The 25,347-nt window shown below is 36.6% G+C and overlaps 1 protein-coding gene, 2 long non-coding RNA genes and 1 pseudogene across 4 annotated transcripts; 1 reads left to right on the forward strand and 3 right to left on the reverse strand.

Moving 5' to 3' along the window:
• Positions 1-5,778: 5,778 nt before the first annotated feature.
• LOC126604227 (uncharacterized) lies at positions 5,779-7,224 on the reverse strand. Its single transcript, XR_007616527.1, has 2 exons — positions 6,680-7,224; positions 5,779-6,212 (listed from the first exon to the last, which is right to left on the reverse strand). It is a non-coding gene; the product is annotated as an uncharacterized LOC126604227 (long non-coding RNA).
• Positions 7,225-7,508: 284 nt separating this feature from the next.
• LOC126604225 (uncharacterized) lies at positions 7,509-9,925 on the forward strand. Of its 2 annotated transcripts, none has more exons than XM_050271382.1 (3): positions 7,509-8,214; positions 8,580-8,767; positions 9,242-9,925. In XM_050271382.1, exons 1-3 carry the CDS (start codon positions 7,701-7,703, stop codon positions 9,761-9,763), a joined length of 1,224 nt encoding a protein of 407 aa, XP_050127339.1. In that variant the 5' UTR covers positions 7,509-7,700; the 3' UTR covers positions 9,764-9,925. The 2 variants fall into 2 exon arrangements, with proteins under 2 accessions (XP_050127339.1, XP_050127340.1); XM_050271383.1 differs by having other exon boundaries at positions 7,514-8,214; positions 8,583-8,767.
• A 204-nt stretch (positions 9,926-10,129) lies between these two features.
• Positions 10,130-12,510, reverse strand: LOC126604226 (F-box/LRR-repeat protein 25-like; annotated as a pseudogene).
• Positions 12,511-13,272: 762 nt separating this feature from the next.
• Positions 13,273-14,588, reverse strand: LOC126601847 (uncharacterized). Its single transcript, XR_007615831.1, has 2 exons — positions 14,225-14,588; positions 13,273-13,719 (listed from the first exon to the last, which is right to left on the reverse strand). It is a non-coding gene; the product is annotated as an uncharacterized LOC126601847 (long non-coding RNA).
• Between the last annotated feature and the right edge of the window lie 10,759 nt (positions 14,589-25,347).

The following is a 25,347-nucleotide window of genomic DNA, read 5'->3' on the forward strand; positions in this document are numbered from 1 at the left end:
AAAGGCTTAAGACGCCAACACCGCAAAGATCTGTCTTTGAAAGGTTATCAAAACCCAAGAAACAAAGCGGCAAAGCTAGATCTCCCCCGCAACAGTCGGTTGCGGACATACTTGAAGAAATTAAGAAGTCTTCTAGAAACAGGAAGACAACACCAAAGGGAGAAAAGCTCGACAATCTAGCAGGAAAAGACGATGTTCAAAGCTTGATTCCTTCAAGGATGAAGCGCCAAGCAACTTTGGAAGTCGACACAAAAGGACCACTGAAGGTAAGGAGGAGCACCATCATCTACACCGGCCAATCTTCACGCCAACAAACCCAAGAGGATTGCACTGAAGAAAAGGCCCAAGAAGACAAAGAAGACAAAATCCCTGAAGAAGACCTCACTTCCAGCTCTGTCAACTCAAAATCTTCACCTCAATCGCTGGGGGCATGCTCCAAAACCATGCCAGTCAAGCCAAGCGAAGTTGAATGATGGATTCATGTCACTCCGAAGAAACTGCACAAGAAGCATATGTCTTCTCCACAAGTGCACCAATCAGAAAGGGGGCAAAGCAGCTTTCGTCAACCTCCAGAACAATGTGAAAGTGTTGGAGATAATGAAACTTTGACACAAAGATCATCCATCCCCATCACGATGTGTGACATCTTTCTTGAAGACTTCTTCAACTACTCAGTCAAGGCTCATTGCTATGAAGATTGCTAGGAACAACTCTCCCGGATTGCTTGACAAAATTCACAAATTCTCCTCGCCCGCACGAGTCTAAATTGCATGGCACAAAGCTCCTGGTCTGCACGAGCATAAAAGGCAACATCAACGCTCCTGGTCTGCGCGAGCATAAAAGGCAACACCAAATGCTCCTTGTTTGCACGAGTTGAAACTGCAAACGACATCAACGCTCCTGGTCCGCACGAGCATAAAAGGCGACACCAAAGCTCCTCGCCTGCATGAGCCTAAACTGTACATGGCAACAAACACTCCTTGCCTGCACGAGTTGAAACTACAAACGGCACCAAAGCTCCTGGCCCGTAAGAGCATAAACTATGTACGGCAAAATCATCATCAAAATCACTATAAAAATCAGCACTCGACGAGATTTCAGAGATCGAAGAGGCGAGCTCAGAATTCGAAGAAGCCAATTCAAAAATCAAAGAGGTGCTAGCTTTCTCAAAAGCTGGGCTTGCTCGAAAACCACGGGCCAATCTTCTTTTCCAAACACGTCAGCACCCGTCACACACAAACTTAGCTTTGCAGAAATCACGGGCAATTTGTTGAAGCGCCGATCCCAGATATCGAAGAGGCGCCAGTCTTTTTCAGCCGCGTCAACACCTGTCATATGCACACTCAACTTTGCGCAAATCACGGGCAATTTGTCGAAGATTTTCGGTGAAGGAGAAAACACGTGAAGTTTACTGTTCAATCATCCAACGGTTGCCGACAAGAGTGAAAGAACAGTACCGGTTATTAATCCATATAAATGTCCACCTTCACCCTTCATAGCAAGGCAGACATACAGAACCTTTCTTCATCTCCGAGAATGCCTTCCCAACGAAGCCTCTCGGGTCACTCAATGTTCCTTATTCCTTGGGGTACCTCTGCAAGCCAATGACTCCAAAGCAAAAGTATTTCATATCACCAGGGTAGAAAGCAAGAGTATCTCATATCATGCGTTCTCCCTGTCATTTCCTTTGTCCTTGTTCCTACCTACAAAGACAAGGATAAAGAAAACAATATGCCAGAACTTCCACTCAAACTCGGGTAAGGAACCGACTGCTAGGAACCCTTCCCTGATTGCTTACTTAGCACTGCTCTCGAGTACTCGTCTCCCACTGCTGCTGTACTTCCAAAGAAGCTGCCACATCTACCTGAAGAACAGATAAGGCAAGTGAAAATGATACCTTGCAGCATGTGGAGACAACGTGCAGAAGAAACAAGCAGAGAAGAATGCAGCCTGCACAGTCAGCTCAGCAGAAGGGGTCCGAGCTGAGGAACTCAAGAAGCTGCCACATCTGCCTGAAGAAACAAGCAGAGAATAATGCAGCCTGCACAGTCAGCTCAACAAAAGGAGTTTGAGCTGAAGAACTCGAGAATATGCTACATTCTGCCAGAAGAATAGATAAGACAAGGGAAAATGATCATTGAAGCATGTGGAGACAAGCACAACAAAGCACGTGCCAATTCATCCGCTATTTCTTCAAAATCAAAAGTATCTCATATCATCAGGGTTGCAATCACTCTGGACGGTGAACTCGTTTTGACCCTCAAATTCTTGGGTCGACTTACTAGGCGTTGTGGGCTGCACATGCCGATTCACCACCCTTGAATCAAATCCTTAAAGATCAAGTCACCAACTGGAAGAAGAGCCCATCAATCTTGAAGATCATACCGTTGACCAAACTGCTCAGGTGTGAATTAGAAAGATTGAACAAAGCAACAAGTCGTCACTTTCACCTCGTGCCTGTTTGCCATGTGTTCGAGTCAACCTTCAATAAGCAAGCCTTAACGGCCCTTGAAGAAGCTTCCAGCCAAATTCAAGATCAAGCCTTGACGACCCTTGAGGAAATCACAAGTCCGATTCAAGATCAAGTATCTACCACCTTTGAATCAAATCCAGTTCAAGAATAAGCTGTGGAAAGTCAACAATTGGAGGAAACCAGAAAATCCTCCAACCCAGTTCAAGAATAAGCTGTGGAAAGTCAACAATTGGAGGAATCCAGAAAGTCCTCCAACCCAGTTCAAGATCAAAGCTGTGGAAAGTCAACAAGTGCAACAAAATACGTGCCGATTCATCCACTACCAAAGCCAAAGATCATCTACCATATGAAGCTCATTGTGGTCCAATTTCAACCTTCAAGATCAAGCCTCGACGGCCCTGGAAGAAATTTCAATCAAAAGTTCAAGAACAAGCCTTAAACGGCCATTGAAGAAATCTCAAACAAAGTCCAAGAACAAGCCTCAACGGCCCTTGAAGAAATCTCCAGCCCAATTCAAGATCAAGCCTCGATGACCCTTGGATCGACATCTACAGTAAGGGACTTCAAAACGCATCTCCTACACGTGACAAGCACATGTATACGACGCGCCTTGAAGTGGGGGCATTTGTAGACATCGAAATTTCGGTAAATAAATGTTGACCAATAAATCAAAGTTTCAACGCTCATGTATTACATAAATTTTACACGTAGCGTGTGTCTAAACAAAAAATCGAAATAAGTTGGAAAAGTCATCAAACAGGACACGTGTCAACACCTGGCAGAAATGACTTATTTCATCTGAAATATTATATTCAAAATTAGGCATTGGAAAATTCTATAAATAGAAGGCTAATTCATTCATTTGGGGGGAACCAAAATCATTAAGCAAAATTCTTGAAGCTCTGAAGCTCTGAAACTCCGTAGCCCTCAAGCATCCAGGTTCCCGAAGAATCAAGAAAGCTCTCTTCGTTCTTCGTTCATCGTTCATCCTAAGATCAAGCCCCAACGGCCCTTTGGATCAACAATCATCCACCAATTCAAGATCAAGCCCCGACGGCCCTTAAAGAAAGCTCTCTTCGTTCTTCGTTCATCGTTCTTCCAAGATCAAGCCCCGACGACCCTTTGGATCAACAACATCAACAAATCCACACAACTGTTCATCCTAAGATCAAGCCCCGACGGCCCTTTGGATCAACAACATCAACAAATCCACACGTCCAACCATTCTTCAAGATCAAGCCCAAAAGCCCTTGAAGATCCGTTCATCATTGTTCTTCAAGATCAAGCCCAAAAGCCCTTGAAGATCCGCTCATCACCGTTATTCAAGATCAAGCCTCAACGGCCCTTGAAGAAACACTCATCCTCAAGATCAAGCCCCAACGGCTCCTTGAAGATTCGCTCAAATCCACCTTCAAAGATCAAGCCCACGACCCTTAAAGAAACTTCCAACAGTTCATCCAAAATCAAGCCTCGACGGCCCTTGGATCAACAAAACATCCACAAATCAACACCTTACGGAGATTGAATCAGAGGATCAAATTAGAGAGAGATTGTAACCCAAAAATCATCAAATACAAATATTATTTTGTGCACGTTGTTCTTGTCTCTTTCGTTTCAGGAAATTTTCGTGTTCACAATAATACTATTAGAAATGGTTACAATAAAAATATTCAAACATTTTGATTGAATAAATGGATAAAAACTATGTAAAAATAATAAATAATAAATGGCAAAAGAATGTATCCATAGTGTTAAAAAAATTGGTACATTTTTACAAACAAATTGGTAAATTTCACATATAACAAAGTGGTACATTAATAAAGAAGAATGGGTACATTAGAAATAAATTAGGGTACATATAAAAGATTAAAAATTATAAATACAAATGAATTTTTAAAAATATAGGCGCTAAAAGAAATTAATACATGTGTACAAAATAAAACTAAAAAGAAAATACTACAAATTTAAAAAAAAATGTTGCAAATTAAAAGTGGGTACAAACTAAAAATATAAATATATGATACAAAGTTTAGGCATAAAACATAAATATATCATATGTAATTTTTCTATCATTGATTAAATGTCACGTGACGGTATACACATGACTACAAAAAAAATAAAACTTTAAAAAATATGGGCACAAAAAGAAACTAATATATGGGTACAAATTAAAAATGAAAAGAAAATTGGTACAAATTAAAAAATATTTGCAAATTAAAAATAGGTACAAACTAAAAATAAAAATATATGATAAAAAATTTAGCCATAAATATAAATATACTAATTGTAACATTTTTATCATTAAAGGAATATATTTAAAAATAAAAATATTTTATTATTCAAATAATTAATGATTTTATTAATACCCAAGAACCTTGATAAAAAATTAAAAATGAATAGGATTTTATAATCAATAAAGTAACAAAAAGAATGATGTGAACCTAATTTTCCCTATTATTAATCATGTATTTTACGCAATTTGGAAGCCGTTTTGTTATGTGGATTAGGACATCTTCAAAATGCCCTTCATAAAAAATGTTCGTAAATTTTCGAAGTGCAATGTGCAGCAGAAGTATCACCAAGATTTTCCGTTTAGTTTCATTTATTATCAATAAATTTGTTGAAGGAGGAACGGTTGAAGAGTTTCTGAGTGTAACGGTTCTTATCTCTTGGGCAAAGGATAAATGCTTTGCACTAGGGCTGGGCACGGGCCGGGCCGGGCCCATTTTTGAAGGGACCGGACCGGACCCGTAATTAAAGGAGACGGGGCGGGCCGGGCCGGGGTTTACAATTTTGAAAATAGGAACCGGACCTTACCCGGCCCGGTTGAAACGGGCCGGTTCGGTCCGGGTACACGGGTTTTTTTTTTTTCCTGTTTAAAACTGTTTCCTGCACACAAATTGCAGTTTGAAAAAACTGCACAGATTGCAGTTTCTCACAAACTGCACAGATTGATGCCATTTTTAAATAAGGGGCCCAAGGACCAATAAGGTAGTTTTAGCAATGTATCATTGAAACAGCATTTTGCAAACAGCAAGGAAAATCATACAAGTTTGAAGAAAACAGGACGCCATCTAACATAGTGATTAAACCGTTACTCATGTGAAATCTAAGCAAATACCAGCAAGAACCAAGAAGTTGGCTTCGATTATGACTAAGATATAGCAGTGGCCTCGCATTTCAGTTTTCAATTTATCCCAGGAAAACGGAAAAAAGGAACAATTCACAATCTAACCAAACTAACATAGTGATTGCAATTTAATGCAGTTTTAAACCTTCTGCTCCAGGTAGAGTTGAAAAGGAAAAAGGAATAAAGGATGTGGCTGCTCCCAGATATGTATAAAGATCATCAACAAAGAGTATCTAGATACAATGAAATTCCAAAACGCATTTATTGAGCACATATGACAGACTTTACTGCTATAAATTAACTTGATGACAATACACTCTTTATGGGGACGCATGATACATCGTTTACAGTCAAACAAAATTCAAGTCTAATGTATGTACATGGTATAGCTCATAGCTTACTAGGCATGACCAAAAAGTAAATAAAGAACAACAAAGGAAAGGTTAAATCATCTTACAGCAGTGCGTCCTTTGTGAACCCATTCAGTTATTTCGAATGAACTACGACAAAACTATTGAATAAGATAGATATCTGAGATGTCCACCCAAATCAAAAGCCTTGAACTTGATTTTACCAATGCTCAACTCTCGGCTGGTGTTGAACTAACCTCTGCAACAATGCATCATCAACAAAACCCAGAAGCAGAAAACTAAATTCTATGCTAATCAAGTAATTATCAAACAGAATCAAAACAATTCCAAGAGCAAATTGCTTTATTCATTTCTTCTTCTTCTTCCAGATATTAAAACTTGAGTGATTCAATAGCATCTTTAAACTCAATACTTATATTGGATTGGGAGCAGAAAATCTAATGAAAAAAAAAACCCATAGGAATTACACAAAAGAAAGAAAAAAGATTTTCAATTGCACAATTAAAAACTACACTCTCAAAAAAACTATTCCTTCAGCCCATATTTTCTTTTTCTTCACTTTCTCATCAACCAAACAGACCCCGGATTGATTAAACGTAAAACAAAATACACAATGCGCAATGCGTAAACAAAGTTAGCACTTAGCACACAAAATCGCAAAGGAAACAGAGATATCAATCATTCAATGTGATTAGCAAAGCTCACCGTGCGAACGGCAGCCAATCGAACGCGATCTTCCTCAGAGGTGGTGATGGGGGGTGATGATGTTGGTCGCGACTCGCGACAGCGCTGTGAGAGTGGTGGGGTGAGCACTGTGAGTCGGAGTCGAGGGAAGGGATAGGGAGAGGGATTCGAGGGAGAGGGATAGGGAGAGGGACTCAGGGAGAGGGAGTCGAGGAGGGAGAGTCTCTGAGAATCCGAGAGACTGAGGTCTGAGGCTGCTGAGGTTGAGGTGCTTCTGGAACTCGGGACACGGGGAAGTTGGCTAGGGTTGAAAGTTGAAAACTTAAACCGACGGTTGAGATTGGATGGAGAGATGATATTAAATCTCGTCCGTCCAATCTAACACAAACGGGCCGGTCCGGGTACCCGCGGATCCTATAATTTTGGAACCGGCCCGCCCCTAAAACTTCAATTACCCGCCCCGCCCCGCCCCTTTCTATTTTTACAAAACTAAGAACCGGCCCGTACCCGCCCCGTACCCGTATTACCCGCCCCTACCCGCGGGTCCAGGACCCGTTTGCCCAGCCCTACTTTGCACACGACCATTACTGAAGAATTAATCTCACATGATATTTCTCTATTTGAAGTAAACAAGTATCATCCAAACGAAGAAAAATACTATTGAAATACTAATAACCACAGTTGCTATCACCATCCTCACTCTTAGTAGTTAATTTAAAATCTTAAAAAGATGTTCGTCACCGTCTTCACTACGGAATCACCCAACAAAAAGTAAAAATCCAAAACACTAATCAACCGGTAAACCTCCTCTAATCACACGCTCAAGAGTTAGAACTTAGAAGAGAAGAAAGAAGAAAATTAAGAGAATATATAAAATTACAAATTCAAAAAATAAAAATAAAAAAACGAAAGAGGAGAGAGAGCTTCTTCTTCACACCCTTCAATCCCATCATCATCATCATCATCATCATCAACATCATGATGTTGCTGTTGATTTTGTCCCAACAAATCCCCAAAAAAACAAGTTGAATTCCACCAAACAATGTCTTGGCTCTTCAGCTCTCCCCGCCAACCCGACGACGACGACCCGCGTGATGTAGAACAACCCAACCAACCGCAAAACGACCTGTCGTTTCTCCGCCAAACCCTCGGCCGCCAAATCCGCGGCGTCGCCACCTTCCTCGCTCCACCTCCATCACCACCATCACCACCATCATCGCCATCAAACGACGACGTTCCCTCGTCCAATTCTCTGTCGCAATCGCAGGCGCTTTTGGGAATCCGGAATGATCTGTTGGAGATCGGCGGGAGCTTCAAGACTGGCCTCTCCCTGCTCTCTACGAACAGCAACAAAGCCGTAACCGAGATCTCCAAGTTCGCGTCGAGCTTGCTGCAGCTTCAGAACGAAGCTTTAGAAGAAGGCGGAGCTGCGGATGACGACGGCGATGTTGGTGGCGGTCAAGTGCCGGGGATCACGGACGAAGTTCTCGGTTTCGTTGCCGAGATTTCGGTGTTGCCGGACTGCTGGATCGACTTTCCTATGACGCTCGATCATGGTAAAGTTGCTAACTTCCACTTCAATTTGAATGCAATGGCTTGTTTTGCCTGTTTTCTTTGCGTCTGCTGCTTTACATTTCCTATGAAGTTGTGGATTGTGAATTGGTAGCTGAGGAAGCTTTGAATTTGTTTCGAAGAAATCGAAATTTACTCAGACAGCTGTTAATGCAATCGCTGTGATAATTTTCATGCGGTTTGATTTTCGTGTTCTAATTTTGTAATGGTGGATACTGGAGTTGGTATCGAAGACCTCTGAATCTGTGTGTGCTTGGAATACAAAGATTTACATTATAATTTGAAACAAACTGACGTGACATTCGTGCTGGCAATTTTATGCTGATTGAATTTGAGCTTGTTTTGTTAGCAGATTTCAGCATGACGGATGCTCAGAGAGAGCATGCGTCCGCTGTTGAACAATTGGTTCCGGGATTTGCAGATTTAAGAGTCCGACTTTGCAGTTCCATGAGTGAGGAGCAGTTTTGGATGATCTATTTCTTGTTGCTGCTTCCAAGACTAAATGAACGTGATTTTGAGCTTCTATCAACCCCCAAGGCAAGAAGTTTATCTTTCCCGTCTTTTGTCATGGTTCATATCCATATTTACATGCACGATAAATGCCTATGTACAATTTTCTTTTGAGGACACTTTGGAGATTGACTTTTAACCAGAATTCAGCGCGCCTGTGTGTCTCTTCATAAATTTCATTTTATTATATTTGAGATATTTATTTCAAGGTTCTACGATAACCATTCTAACTGCAGCTTGCACAAGTTAGAGCTCGAGAAATGGGCATGATGTGCTTAACCTGTCACCAGCTGCACTTGTACAACTTCGTTGGATGTTGTAGTTTCTCCAACTGTCTCTCCTTTGCTTGTTCCTCATATTTGTTAACCCTAAGTTTTAAGTAACTCAGTAGCCATTTTTATAGTATCCTAGAACTTTGGACGTGTTCAATTCCACGTTGCAGCTTCGGAGAGTACTTGGGGCAAACCCATTATTTTGAAAATAGAACTCCTTTCGTTGCAGATTGTTGAAGCAAGAGATGCACTTCTGCACAAACTTCAAAACAAGACGAACACACAGGAGGATGCCCCAGAGAAGTCAATTCTCGTTTCACCTAAAAGGCACATCCAGGATGGGAAGACACGAGGGGAGGAAGTCTCATCTCAAGAGAAGGAAGCCTTGACTGAGATAGTTAATATTGCAGAAAGGTTAAAGACCGATGACAAAGAGGGCACTGAGCAGTGGTCTGAAGGGGCAAGTATTAGCTCTGGCACTTTAGTGGATGGCCAAAGAAAACATGAACCTGAAGACGATATCTCATTCAGTGATTTAGAGGACGATGAGAATGACCTTTCTAGCAGACAGTCAGGACTAAGGCAAGGACGGGATGCCAGGGCATGTTCACCTAATGGATCAAATGACTGGGTTCAGCTGAACCAAAGCTCGGAAACTGAGGGTGGCCAGAAAAAGGCTGGTCGGTCAAAAGGGAAAGATTCAGAAGGTGAGGATTCAAGTGACTGGTTTGCGGTAGATGAATACGATTAGACAAATTTGGCTGCAGCTTGCTTGCCAACTTATTGTAAAGTTTTCGTTTCTTTTCGGTTTTTCGGGTTGGGTGGGCTGCATTGTGTACTTATATGGGGTATCAGCATCTTATACAAAGCTTCCTTGTTGAAATTAATAATGCAAATGAAGTTTATTTCAAAATTTGCCTTTTATTAGTATAAAAACACTTGAGTTTTCTGAGTAACAAAGAGGGTGGTTATTTTTGGATCTTCCTTTGTGCAATGGAGGATCTAGATAGAGAAAATTCTGGGCTATTTTATCCTGGGGACGGCATGGCATTGAAGCTGCTTGCATAGCTTGGGTAGAGCTGTGAAACGTCTTAAAGAAAGCGACATTGTCCGTGACTCAATCCAAAACATTCACATTCATTTTGGATCACTGGTAATATTGTTCCTTGTTTAGTTTATACTGCTTCAACAATGTGAAACTGTAATTTGCAAGAAAGTACATGCAGTCAACCAAAAATCCACCATTATATTGCTACTATGAACGAGAGAGCTAAAAAAAACTTCACCTTAGTAAGAAGTATTACTAGGTAAATAGTTAACAAAGAAAGATCCTTAAATCCCGCCGAGCCGATGCCGAAAATCAGATTTCTGGACCAGGCCATAGAGCCAGAAATACAGCTACCATCACCATACAGTGCCACTATAATTTTAGCTTTCTTTCCCCCCCATAACACTTTATCTTGTTGACATAGGAAGGCGGGATCGCGACATTAGACTTGTCAAAATGCAAATTCGGGTTACGAGAACGCTGGACAATCTGAAGCGGGGAAAATTTTCTGCTCTGCAACAATCTGATATAAACAAACGAAGTTTACATTAAACATCTACAACTGCAATTTGATGCAGTGAAGAGAAGATTCGAGGCCAAATGAAACACCGATTTAAATCCCGAGCCTTCGTTGAATGGTGAGTAACTGTAAGCCCAATCTGCAACGAAAGACAAGGGGGAGATAGAAGATAAATACAGCGTGACATGTTAGTTCGTTGAAAGCAAAACCAAGTAACAACAGAGTTTTGGGACTACCTCCGACAACTGCTAAGGTCTTGACATGGGGAAGTTGTTTCTCTAACCGAGTGTAAGTCGGAACCACATTAATTTCCAGCATCATAACATACACTTCCTCCAGATTGGGGACCAATTCGAAAGAGAACTCGATTTCATCACCCTTGTAATGAAAACTGGTAAGGTTGGTGGCATTGAGCTCAATCCCCTTTAACCCTTCGCAGCGGATCACAACCAGTGCCTTCAAACATTGAAGAGAATCACCAATGCACAATCTTTCTAATCCAAAACACCGTTGCAATGTTAAATGCTCAAAGTTCATACAAGAAGAAAACATGTGCGGCTCAACATGTCCAGCAAGATTTACACCGCACAACACAAGAGTCGATAAGGTTCTGAAACCTGTGGTAAAATTTGACTTGAGCATGCATCCGCGCAAGGAAAGACGCCTTAATTTGGATTCTTCGTCATTCAGAAGGATCTGAGCAGGAAAATAGTCGACGCTACTCCAACCAGTGCACTTAGGTGGGTTGTCACAAGTAAAGGCAAGGTCAAGATCTTCAACACCCTTTCCGATGGCAAAATCGATCCAGTCATTGACTTGAAGTCGTACATACTTGGAAAGAAACAGAGAACCTTGAAGGAGACAACCTTCCAACCCAAATGACATGCTAAGAATCTTTCAACGTTGCTAGAAAATAATCCACATTTCTCCTGAAAATTGTTCCATGGGGCATGACTTGGACTGGCACGTAAACTACGTCGCGCCAATCAAATTCAAGATTTTATGTGTATGCATACATGTTCCTCCACCTACGTGACAATACGCTCGTTCTTACAGCCTCCCTCGTACTCAATAACGAGATTATGGTATGAAGAACATCATCAGGCAAATTACTGATTCCATCCTTGCCAATGGTTTCACACTGCATGAATATAGATCAAATATCAAAGTAATGCTCAAATACTCCTAAAATCGCATAATGTTGTTTCACTATCTGACAATCATCTTAATTTGTTTCGATGAGAATTTTTATTTTTTTAAAACCAATTGACAATAGGAGCGAGAGGCTCAAAATTATTTAAACAACTAAGGCAAAGCTTCATTTTACGACGTGGGACAACACCCAACACTCTCAACTTTGGAAGAAGTACCAAGGTTGAATCTCTGACTACTGATAAATGAAAAAAGAGTTACGAGTTTGTTTGGTATCCTTCTAGAATCCCTTTTTTCTTGTTTTCAAAACCAACAAGTACAAGTAATTTAGTTACATTTATTATTTTTTTAAACCCAACCGAGTTTTGAATTGAATACCAAACAAAGTTTCTAAAAATTTTGAATCAAACCTTTGAAAATTTATTTAATTCAAACATAAATAAATCATTATATATATTTTTAAATTAATAAATAAAAGAAAGTACCTTTGTTGGAGGAGAGTGCCCTTGTTCTTCATTGCCAGATGATATCAGGCGCTTTCTCTTCATCTCCAAGAGCTTAGGTTTTCTCATGGAAGGCCAGAAACGCCGCAAGGCCCAAATCTTCATCGGAAAAGTCGAAAAAAAACCTGCGAACAAACAATTGACCTGTGAATTTGCAAATGTCCGATCCCAACGATGCTAGACTGATCCCAGAGTGTTATTCTCTGGTCTGATAGTTGTCACACTTTCACGTAGGCAGATTATCTACCCTCCCATTTCCCGTGTCCTTCTGTTTTGTTTTGTGTAGTCACGGTTAAATCACGTCAATATTTTATATTATTTTTTTAATAGAGATAATAAGATAAAAAAGAATAGTAATATAAAATGTTGAAGTGGCTTAACCATGACCACACAAACAAAAGAGCGGCGGAAAGAAAACGATTTTCACATGTCAAGGATACTCTTCTCAGAATCTTTTGTAATTACCAAGGATGCTTTTTTGGTTTTTGTCAAATGGAAATTTCTATTCAACTTTTTTTTTTGCCATGTGTCAAGGTGGAATGACCGTTTTACTCGTGAGAGCGGAAAGAAAACGATTTTCACATTTTCATTTTCGTCAATTACATACTTTTTTTCTTTTTGTGAGAGATATGGGGCTAATGCGCAAAAAGAAACTCCAAAATGGCACAACGCCTAGAAATGTCTAATAAATTGTCATCAAGAGAGGCTTAATACAATCAGGAGGGTCACAAAATACATTGTATAGGTGACTATTGGCTAGTTATATTTACTTTCTTGCATGTAAGTTTTTCTCTTAGTTGTAGTGTTCTTTTGGTGAAAAAAAAAAACACATCCACAATTCACATTTTGCGCTTCGTTGGATAAAAAAGGCACCAAATTATTTGCCCCATTTCTTGTGAAGTAGTCATTCATCACATACTTGCTAAATACAGTTTGATATATTGCATATATTTTTAATGTGACGGAGATTTTGATTTCGGGTTCGTCATACGAACTTCTCGGTTTCGTCATCGGGGAAAGATAAAAACAAAATTAGCTTAATGTGACAAAGAGTAGTAGCGGTTTTATTCTATATGCTATCGGATAAGATAGTTTTGACAAGTAATTTAGATAGTGTCGGATAACAAAACAATATTGTCGCTTATATTAGACATAAACAATAAATGTTGGACATAACGGCACAGCACCCAGGCACCATAGAATTCGGGCTTGAGTCAGCCACCTCGATCGTTCTTCATATCCTTTGTATCAGATGCCTACGCAGCCCATGTCTTATATGCAGTAATCACCGTTTCAGATGCCAAGATACCAACTAGAGATACCTTCTTCCACGCTGACTCGTATCTTTCCATAAATTGTAAATTAATCAATTAAAATGAACTACACATACATATTCTTCCTGAACTCTGGCGAATGTCTTTGATCCTGTTGTGTGGTTCATAGTTTGCTACTACGATTGGCCTTTTTTTTTTTTCAGCCTTCTCCTGAAAAGTAAGGAAAAAAAATGTTGTACAACTCAAGAAAGCATCTACAAATAAACTAAATATCACCGATTTCGGAATGCTCAAGTTGCTCTTCGAATTGTTCATCCATGAGTTCATCATTAATACTGATCTAAAATAAGTGAAAAAAACACTGTTTTTGGTTGAAAAAAAAAAATCAAACATGCATATTTGTAAAAAATCCAGGATAAAGTAAGTTTTGAATGAAGTCACTAGTTTATTATACAAAAATTAAAAAAATATATATCTGAGATAAACTTTCAAGAATATAATTAATCACAAAAGTCTCTTTTATTAGGAATAATCAGAAACGTCGACAGAAAAAGAAAATTAATATTTCTCACCACAATATAAAAATTAAGAAAAAAAAGGGAAGAAAATAATGGTACAATTACAAATATAAGTTGGAAAGAGTAAGAAGGAAGAAATAATGAAGAGAAAAAAACTGGAAGGCAGTGGAAAAGCAAAAGTAGAATTGCAGCCGCACCCGTCCCTCTCGCTCTCCGAGTCCTACTCGATATAGAGTTCTCTGGAAAACATGGAATTACAAGATGAAGAGCAGCGGCGTGGGGAGAGTGAAGGAGAAAGAGATGCACGAGGGTTTTGAATTAGGGTATTTTTGTATTTCTGTCGGATTTTGCATAGCCTAGGCTACCGGATCAAGTGATCCAAGTTTTTTAAATTTCATCAAACGGTAAAAAATTATTACAGCTTTTAAGGCATCAAAACAGATGGACTGTTGGATAAAATTTAAAATGTCCGAATTACTTGATCTGGTGAGCTTGGTGGAAGAGATTCAAAGAGATCTCTTCTCTTCCGTATCCAACCGGGACAAAATAAAAAAATTTAAAAAAAAAATCACATCTGACAAGAATACTAAAGGGTGTACACAAGATTACACTAATCCTGTCAGCTACAACTGATAGGACATTTTCGTTAATAAAAATACAATCCGACTTGAATAGTTTGAAAATAATGAAAATACTTAAAAGGAAAATTAGGTTCATATTCTTCTTTTTGTTACTTCATTAATTAAAATCCTATTCATTTTCAAATTTTTATCAAGGTTCTTGGGTATTAATAACATCATTAATTATTTGAATAATAAAATATTTTTTTTAAAAATATATTCATTTAGTGTTAAAAATGTTACAATTAGTATATTTATATTTATGGCTAAATTTTTTATCATATATTTTTATTTTTAGTTTGTACCTATTTTTAATTTGCAAATATTTTTTAATTTGTACCAATTTTCTTTTCATTTTTAATTTGTACCCATATATTAGTTTCTTTTTGTGCCCAATTTTTTAAAGTTTTATTTGTGTTTGTACCCATGTGTATATCTTCACGTGACATTGTATATTTAATCAATGATAGAAAAATTATATATGGTATATTTATGTTTTATGCCTAAACTTTGTATCAGATATTTATATTTTTAGTTTGTACCCACTTTTAATTTGCAACATTTTTTTAAAATTTGTAGTATTTTCTTTTTAGTTTTATTTTGTACCCATGTATTAATTTCTTTTAGCACCTATATATATATATATTTTTTTAAATTCATTTGTACTCATAATTTTTTAATCTTTTATCTGTACCCTAAAAATTCATTTGTAGTATTTTCTTTTTAGTTTTATAATGCACCAATTCTTCTTTATTAATGTACCACTTTGTTATATGTGAAATGTACCCACTTTGTTATATGTGAAATGTACCTATTTTTTTGTAAAATGTACCAATTTTTTTAACACTATGGATACATTCTTTTGCCATTTATTATTTCTTATTTTTACATAGTTTTTTATCCATTTATTAAATCAAAATGTTTGAATGTTTTTATTGTAACCGTTTCTAATAGTATTATAATGAGGGATTTTAAATTTATAGAATTATAAATCTCATAAAATATCAAACAATTAATTTCAAAACTATAAAAATATAAATATTAATAGTAATATAACGAGGTGTACAAAGTCAAGGGACTTTGATCAAACTTTGAATACTATTAAGGTTTTAATCAAATAATGTTAAGGATTAGGGACCGCATCCAAAGTATCTCATATTTAAAAGTAAAAAACTATACGACAATAATACAAATGGCGGAGTTGAGAGCGGGAATTTTGCCGCTTCGCTATTCTTGTCAAATAATAATGAGTTAATGTCAGTTATATATATATATATATATATATATATATATATATATATATCCGATATTTATTGTTTATGTCTAACATAAGCGATAGTGTTGCTTTGTTGTCCGATACTGTCTAAGTTACTTGTCGAAAACGTCTTATCTGACAACATATAGTATAAAATCGTCACCACTTTACCTACACATTGAGATAATTTTATAGTAGTGTAAGCAGCAGTACTCGTACTCAGTACTATACTTGTGTGTGTGTTTATATGTGTACAGTACATATATAACGCGTGCTCCGCATGGGTTTGAGGGTTGTAGACTTGTAGTCAAATCTTTTGTCTCGTGATAAACTTTCTTCCCTGAGAATTTAGGGTTTGGGGTAATTAGTGATAGATAACCATTGTACAATCAAATTACAACGCCTAGAGCCCTGAAAAATACAAACTTACGCTTAAATATTATATATCCAGGCACAGAAAACTAAAACCAAGTGGGGATAATATTTTGTATATATATCCTGATCCGTCAGTGCATGCATATAATCAGTGGTAATATGTGTGTGTGTGTGTGCGCGCGCACTACGATTTGGAATTGGAGAGATATTAGTTAATTAAAAAGTGCTTATATGGGCAAGAAACTATTTTTGTATATTCCTTTTCTATACATGCTCACTTTATTTTTAACATTTGGAATGAATAAATTTAAAATTAATCAAGGAATATAAGTTCAATTTTTTGAGTCAATAGTAGAAATAATTAATCAAGGAATATAAGTCCAATTTTTTGAGTCAATAGTAGGAATAATCTAATTTATTAAAATAAGTCCAATTCTTTAAATTTAATTATTTTATTATCAATAATTATCTCATCAATGAAAAAATTTATTGTAAAAATCAAATTTCTTCCTAATTATCCCTTTGATTATTTCTTTTTATTTATTTTTTGAGTAAATTACATAGTAGCCCCTCAGGTTTGAGCTCTATTGCAATCTCATACAACATCTTTAAAACATTTCACTTTCATACCTCAAGTACTATTTTATTTCAATTTCATACAACCGTTAGATTTTCCATCCATGGATCTGTTAAATGCTGACGTGGCTGCCACATATATGACACGTGGCTGCCAAATGTCTGCCACGTGGCAAATAAAATAATTTTTTAATTTTTTTTTAAAAACCTGAAATTGGAAGAAGAAAAAAAAAAAAAAAAAAGAAAAAGAAAAAAGTTCTGAGCCCAGAAGAAGAAGAAAGAGAAAGAGAAGAAGAAGAAGAAAGAGGAGGGAGGAGAAAGAAGAAGAAGAAGAAAAAAAAAAAAAAAAGAAAGGGGTCCGAACCCAGAAGATGTTGGAAATGTGCCCTAAAGCCAATCATGTGATGATACTTTACGGACATTTCACATGTTAAACTAATCTAGTTTTACATATAAAGGGCATACATTATTGTTTGAGCCGTCTCATATAAATGTTATATGCTTAAACAATAAAGTCCAAGGAATTTGTGATTGGGAGAATGTAATCTAATGAAGTTAGATTCTTGAGACCATTCTTTCGTAGACACATCCTAAACGTTCCTGATCATAGGATTGCCAATTGGGCATTGACAGTCCGTCAAGATCGGTACGTACTATGTCTTCTCTCAGGGAGAGTGATTAGTCTCTAGTCATTGGTGTGTGTGACATCAAGACAAGTACGGTAGGTGCTCAATAGAGAATGAGTTCACTGAACGCGATCAACGAAGAGTTCTCATATTCCATGTCACATGAGAACTCATGGTTGGGATAATGCAAAGTAGTCCTTTGACCTGAGGCATCATAGTTGTCTTGTGGTTAAGACCTTGATCTTTGATTATGTCAAAGTCATCCCACCAGGAGGGTGTCCACGGCATCGTTGGGGTCAAGCCGCTTAGCTATGGAGACAAGTGAATGCGCAACAAGGGATCTCTAACCTTCAAACCGTTTGAAGGAGAATACTCTCTGATATGATTTGAATCTCTGGCCAGAGTATGAATGAGATTTGGGAATGCGTTCCTAATCACATTCAAGGTAATCATATAAGCACAAGACACACATTGGATAGTAGACATGAGAAAATAAACTATCAAACCAAACAATGTGGTCAAGAGTATTAGATTAGAGAAAGACCGTATTGCATTTGTAATCCCAGACTGAATAGGTTCTCCACCTCTTCTGATTAGCTTGGGTAACCATGACATACGGCTAGGTGTCACTCATGGTTTGTGGAAGCCCTAAACGTGTGTAATCACTAAAGGGAGAATTGAAAATAGTTTCAATTCACAATCGATGTAAAATGGTTTTAATCGCCCACTACCTCGCTAAAAGGAACCTAATGGATCGTACACCGTGTAAGGTAGAGATGGACGAAATAAATGAAATGAGTAAGATTAATTGAATGGTTTAATTATTTATGGCAAGGATTAATTAATATGTTAATTAATCAAACGAATAAGTTCGTTAAAGACTACGGGATAGTTTTGGACCTTAAGGCCCAATGGGCTTCGAACGTCAAGCCCATTAACTTAAGTTGTATGACAATTTAATGAATAAAGATTCATTAAAGCCCAAAAGCCCAAAAATCCCTAAATGGCCAGCCATGATGAAATGAATTAGGGTTTTGGTTGTTTAGGTCACTTAAAGAAGTGACTATATAAATGATTTTATAGCCAAATATTCATTAAGTGAAATAAGGGTTAATTTTGGGGGAAAATTGGTGAGAATTGTCTCTCCATTTTCTCTCTAAAGAGGCCAACACCTTGGAGGTGATTAGCTAGTCATCTAATCCTCCAAGGTCACTCATTCATCATCCAATCTCTCCTTGGTGTAGAGACTTAGAGGTTCTCAATTTTGGGAACTTGGAGAACCTATTCTTCCATCCAAATCCATGGATCTAAGAAGCAAGGAATGAAGGCCCTATCTCTTTGGGTGATTAGCCTTTGCTTATGCAAAGAGGAATCTACAAAGGTATTAATTTCAACTCACTTATTTTTGAGTTGATTATTGGTTCACCAATCTACTAGGCTTTGAATTTCATGGGTAAATGTTTTGTTTTTGAGTGCATGTAAGCATGATTCCGCCTTTAATTGTTAATTGCATGCTATATGATGTTGCTCAAATGAACATGTTTTACAAAATAATTCCTTCAAGTGGTATCAGAGCCTAGGTCTAGTAGTTGGTGAATCCTTTTGTGTTTTGTAGTTCATAAGTTTGTGATCTAAAAGTTGTAATTGTTACAAGCTTTATTCTTGCTTCTTTGAAAGTAAATTTTGTTGGAAAATTTGCTATCTCAAATGTTGTAGATGTTGTTCATATGAGCATGAATATTGGAGCTAAAATTTGGTGCCATGCTTTTGGGAAAATTCGGCCAAAATCAAAGGGTGAATTTTTGGGTTCTTGTTTGACTTGTTAAAAGTGTTTTAATGTGTTCTTTGGAACCCCTAAGTACCCTAGTTTGGTTAGATGTTATTTCCCTTAAGTAAGAATGGTTTTGGAATGTTTTTGGGTGGAAAAAGTTCATGGAAAAATTTGGGTTTTTCATGAATGTTCTTCATTGTTCTTGATGTTCTTGCCAAGAACAAAAAGGTTTGGTGTATTGATTCAAAGTTTTGATTTATTTCATAAAGTATATGTGATATGTTTTTAAATGATTTATTATGTATTTAAAGTGTTAGATATTTGTATAAATGATGATTGAAATAATTGTGATTGAATTATTTCATAAACTTATCTTACATACACTTGCATGTTTTTGACAAAACTCACTAATCAACACACACACCAACCTTATCCCTCCCCAAAACCAGCCACTCCCTCAAAGGGAGTACTTTTGGGGCTTTTATGCAATTACATAAAGTTTTGATACTTTTGTGTATTTGCACTTTGGCCCAAAAGTTTACGTTTTTACGTTTAGGTCCAAAAACGTTAAAGGACAAATTGTTTTGTTCCTTTAATGAAGTTTTTGCATTATTAAAAGTTTGGGTTCTAGTTGTATTTACATGAAGTTGTGACTTTTGTGTATTATACAAAGTGACCCCAAAAGTTTTTTGTTATTGCAATATGGCCCAAAAGTTGAGGTTAATTGCATGATGGCCCAAATAGGATGAGAACAAAATTGTTTTGTCTCTTTAAATGAGAATTGGATTTTCATTTTGTTTAGCTCCATTTAAATCAATTTTATGGATACAAAAACCAAATGAAAATGTTGCATTCATTAATTAGTTAAAGTGTTAATTAATTAAAGGGTGCTTATGAACCTAAGCCTAATATAATTGAGCTATGTGAAAGGCGTTTCAAATTTGTTTGAACCATGGGAATGTGTAGATTAGATTTTGGTTGTAATTTGATTTGATCAAATGTTGTAAAAGGGCTTAAGCTCTTCTTTACTTTAAAGTAATTTGTTATATGCAAATGTTGTAATGAGCATAAGCTCACCTTTACTTTGAAGTACTTCTTTCTTGCTTTATACGATATGCATGAAAATGAAGTAGTTGGGTCCAACGCCCATAAGACAACACGCCTTAATGTGATTAAACGCGTAACTAAAATCAATCTTCATTCCTAGACCGAGGTTCAACACAAGGCTCGTGTTGAATCTAAACAAAGGTTCATAATCATCCTTAGGCCCTAAGGCAACTATGTAGTCCATCAAATGAATGCAAAGTTTATGTTAGTAGTATCATATACTCTTGCTTTAAAAATCGTTTTAAAAGCATAGTGGGAGTATTATGTACAACTAAAACAAAGGGATGGACCAATAGTTGTAATAGGACCAAAATAGTTTTAATAGAGATTAAAATGTATGTTTATATGTGATGAGACCTAAAACCCTCAATCAAACCAATATTAAGTTGATAAGCGAGAGATGTTTAGAATATCTCTTCGTGGCCTTCCACCGTGGTGGGATCCAATCGTTTATGACTTGTACACCGGCTTCACCCTATCATGGGGGAGTACACAGTGCATGCTTATACTCAGGAGGAATCCATATACATATGATGAGGTGAGTGTAGGCAACGAGGATAGCTATATATCGTATCATCGTGAGGCTATTCTTGAACCCCTTCACACACTAAGCATGGTGGGAAGAACTTAACTAAGTGCAATGGAACCAATATCATATCATTGTGAGGTTACATTCTCTAGAGGCCAAATAAGATGGGTACTTGCATGAGTTGCAAATGAGTAAGCGTACTCTCTCATTATTATTGTTGCTAGCCATATATCGTATCATCGTGAGGTGGGCTTGGTAATAGTGAGCCTCCCATAACCTACTAGGAGTTTCATCCAAAACTCTCGAATTCCTATGAGGGATATGGAATTTGCCAAAAATAGTGGGTGGTGCTATTTGATTTAAAGACCCAAATCAAATGGCTTAAAATCAATCAATTTATATTCGTTATGTATTTGATTACCAATATATTTGCAAACGCTATCCAACACTTAACAAATAAAAGCCGAACGTTTAGTTTACGGACTTGGTACTACAAAACCATAGATTGTCTTTAATGGCTTGTAAAAGTACCAAAGTAGTCTCATCCTCACAATCTTACTATTGATAATGTATCATTAGAAGAATATGTTAGAAAAGGTCTATCATAAAGAGGACAACACTTTTAATGTCATAATTCTTCAATTACAATTTGTTGTATGAAGAAATAGGAGTTGCTTTGAACAACTCTTAGTCAATGCAAACACTAGTGCTTATTTCTTTGTTAAATGAACAAAGAACTTGAGAAGAAAGCACAAAGGCATGAACACTTTATGTGCCATGTTTCTTCACTTACAAATTGTTGTATGAAGAAATGAGAGTTGCCTTGTACAACTCTTGAAGGTTTGTAATTATGTTTAGAACATAATGGTTGGTTGACAAAAATAGTCCATTAACATGGACTTATGATGATTTTGAATCATTGAATGTTGAAGTGATAAACCACTTAACGAGACGGAAACTAGGCAAGGACTTCACCTTTGTGTCCCTATCCTAATGGTTCACTAAGTTTATTGTAAACTATATAGTGAACAATAACCACATACTCTCCAAAATTGTTTGATGTGTATAACACAATTGAAAAAAGGTTTCAAGAGAGATAGTGGGAGTTTAGGGACCATGACTAATGTAGTCAAAGGTGAAAGTCAAATAAAGAAGATAAATAACTCCAAGGGAACAAACTTTCTTTATGAAAGGATGGATATTGGAAGGGGTATTTGCAAGAAATGTCTTGCAAGTGTCAAGGACACACCTTTCGAAGGTGTTGTAAATTGTTCTTGAATAGTTCAAAACAGTTGGTTCTTCTACTTGAATGCATGATTCCGTATTAGTGACTATGTTTTACAATCGTTGTAAAAGTGTGGCTAATAAGAAGTAGAAGATTAATGAGAGAAGAGAAAGTACTTCACATTCGAAGCGTGAATCAAATGTAGATCTCTGCGAAAGCAGATGGTACTTACTTCCTCATATGAACTACCAAAGAAATTGGAAAAACATAGATTGTCTTTATATTCCAATTTTAAGGAACTAAATTCCGTCACTATGTGAAATGGATAAATGTTTTGTTTGACAAAACAATGTTCTTTATTAATCAATGATTGGATTATGGTAATCTAATTAATTATCTCTATAGTAGAGATGATATGGTAGTGTTAACTGTTTAGAAAATAATGATGCTTAAAACCCAAAAGGTTGCAAGGTAGTGACTAATCCCAACTAAAGTTGTGATACCTCTAAAACATAAATTACGAGTTGGTCATAGATGGACGCTTTGGATCGTAAGGTCCGGATCCAATACCTTCTTGTTAAAATTGTATGGAGGCGAAATGTTCGAATCTTTATTCTTTTGGAAGAAGAAAGAATCACAAAGTTGTTGAGGTTAATTCACTTAGATGTTAGTGGCACTTGTCCACAAACATAATACTACTCATGTTGGATAACATTCACCGAAGATCACTCTCGGTTGGACTATAGTTTATTTTGAATAAACACAAGTCCGAATACTTTGAAAAATGTTTCAAAGAATTCAAGAAATGTAAGTTGATGAGTAAGACATCTAAAAGTATTTACCTCCTTAGATTTGATCCAAGGAAAGGTAACACTATCATAAGATAATGTATTTCTCCATTAGGAGAAGAACGAACTTGAATAAGATTTAGTTCGTTAGATGTTATCTATTACCCATATATAGGATATATACTTCTAAAAACAATATGATTGTCAATGAGAAGATCTTCCAATATTTTTATGACTCCATAAGATGTAGTTGGAAAGAAAGACAAATCTTAAGCATGTTAAAGATTTGGGGTTGTGTGCTAACAAGCAATATTTGTTTGATAATAATCTTGTAGGATATCCTTAAAATAACTTTTGGATATCGCTTCTATAAACCAACTAACAAATGTTGTTTTGTTGGGTAGTTCATTGTAATTCTACAATGTGATTTGCCTAAAAGCAAATGAACGAGAGATAGAACTCAAAGAATGGGTTCTTTGAGAGACAAGAAAGTAATCAACAAATATAACAACCTAGTTCCTATACCACAAGCTCCAAGGTAGTCGATAAGGATTTATAAACCGTCTCAATTGAATGGTTTTGAACTTTATGACTATGTCATAGAGTTCCACCTCTTAATTCGAAAGAAATAAGAATGAAAATCCTTATGACTACATTGAGTGCATATACGATATATACTCAAGGAAATGGTAAAGTACCATTTGACTCGAAATAATGAAACCTTCAAAGCTAATTGGTAGCTTAAGGTGACTACAATCAAAGAGAATGGTTGACTTTAAAGGAATCATTTTTGACGTAGTCTTAGTTTCAATTAATTCGAAGATTGCTAGCTACAACTAAATGGTGATTCAATGTTTTGACATAATATGGGTTTCCGAAACCATTATTAAGATAGTCTTGATAATATATGTCTAAAACTATAAATCACAAGACATGTAAGTTGTAGAGATCCATCCATCATGGATCTTAGCAAGTTAGTGGGAGCTATTTGCATTTTATGAGAAAAAGGATCAAATCGTTTGATTTCTCATAAAGATGTAAATGAATCTTTTGTTTACTAGTTTTACAAAAGATTAGTGGGAGTTAATCATGTTCCTAAAAATTTAAATATATATGATATATTAATTTTGGAAATGAAAAGAATACTTCTTCGTTAAAGTTATGACTTTAATACATTATATGAAGATAGAATGTATATGGGAGATAAAGTCTATATACATGGGATGAAATCTATAATGATATATTTCATGATATAATTGGATTATATCAATGCCTAATAATAGACAATGGATGCTAGGAAGTTTCTCATATGATGATAAACTTCAATTAGAAGGATGACTCTAGTAAGACTAGCAAGTTGCCCTTCTCAAAGGGAACGTGCCCCTTTGACTCCCAAAGAAATAATGCGTAAATAGAATCCTTTATGCATACGCAGAAAGGTGATTTATGTATTTCATATTGTATGAAAAACATTGATATGAGTTGTACCTAGAACGGTACAAGACGATATCAGTGCAAGCCCAGGATCAGAACCATGGCAACTGTCAAGTTAGTCCTTAAGTATTTAAGAAATACTAAAGGATAAATTCCTCAAAGATCGAGGAAGAATCAAAGTGACGTAATGGAAGCGTAAATGTATTAGATTATGAATCTAATCCATCATTGGATGTTTCTTCATTATGAATGAAGAGATAAACGAATATCTCTTTATTATGACTAAAGAGATATTTGGATGGAAACATTAAAGTAATGACTTTAGTGTGTTCCATTATGAATGCAAAGATATATTGCCATATAGAAGTTTACAACAATGTTGTTTGGATGGGAAAGTTCATTTATGAACTCTCTATTCGGTTCCAACCAGAAAGTGTATGACACTAATGGGGCGATAGCTCAAGCCTGGGAATCAAGGTCTCATCAAGATCCGAACACAAATGAGAGACTGAACCACATGATTGAGAATCATGTATAATGGTGACGTCGGTATTCTCAAGGTTGCTTCTATGGATAACACATATAGATATCCACTGTCTAGGCCTACTATTCAGCCATTTATGAAATGACTACAGAAGAGATATCATCATTGATGATCAAGCTGATTGGCTCTAGTGCAAGTGGGAGATTGTTGGAAATGTGCCCTAAAGCCAATCATGTGATGATACTTTACGGACATTTCACATGTTAAACTAATCTAGTTTTACATATAAAGGGCATACATTATTGTTTGAGCCGTCTCATATAAATGTTATATGCTTAAACAATAAAGTCCAAGGAATTTGTGATTGGGAGAATGTAATATAATGAAGTTAGATTCTTGAGACCATTCTTTCGTAGACACATCCTAAACGTTCCTGATCATAGGATTGCCAATTGGGCATTGACAGTCCGTCAAGATCGGTACGTACTATGTCTTCTCTCAGGGAGAGTGATTAGTCTCTAGTCATTGGT

The sequence above is a fragment of the Malus sylvestris genome, chromosome 15 (genome assembly GCF_916048215.2).
Source record: "Malus sylvestris chromosome 15, drMalSylv7.2, whole genome shotgun sequence".
NCBI lineage: Eukaryota > Viridiplantae > Streptophyta > Magnoliopsida > Rosales > Rosaceae > Malus > Malus sylvestris.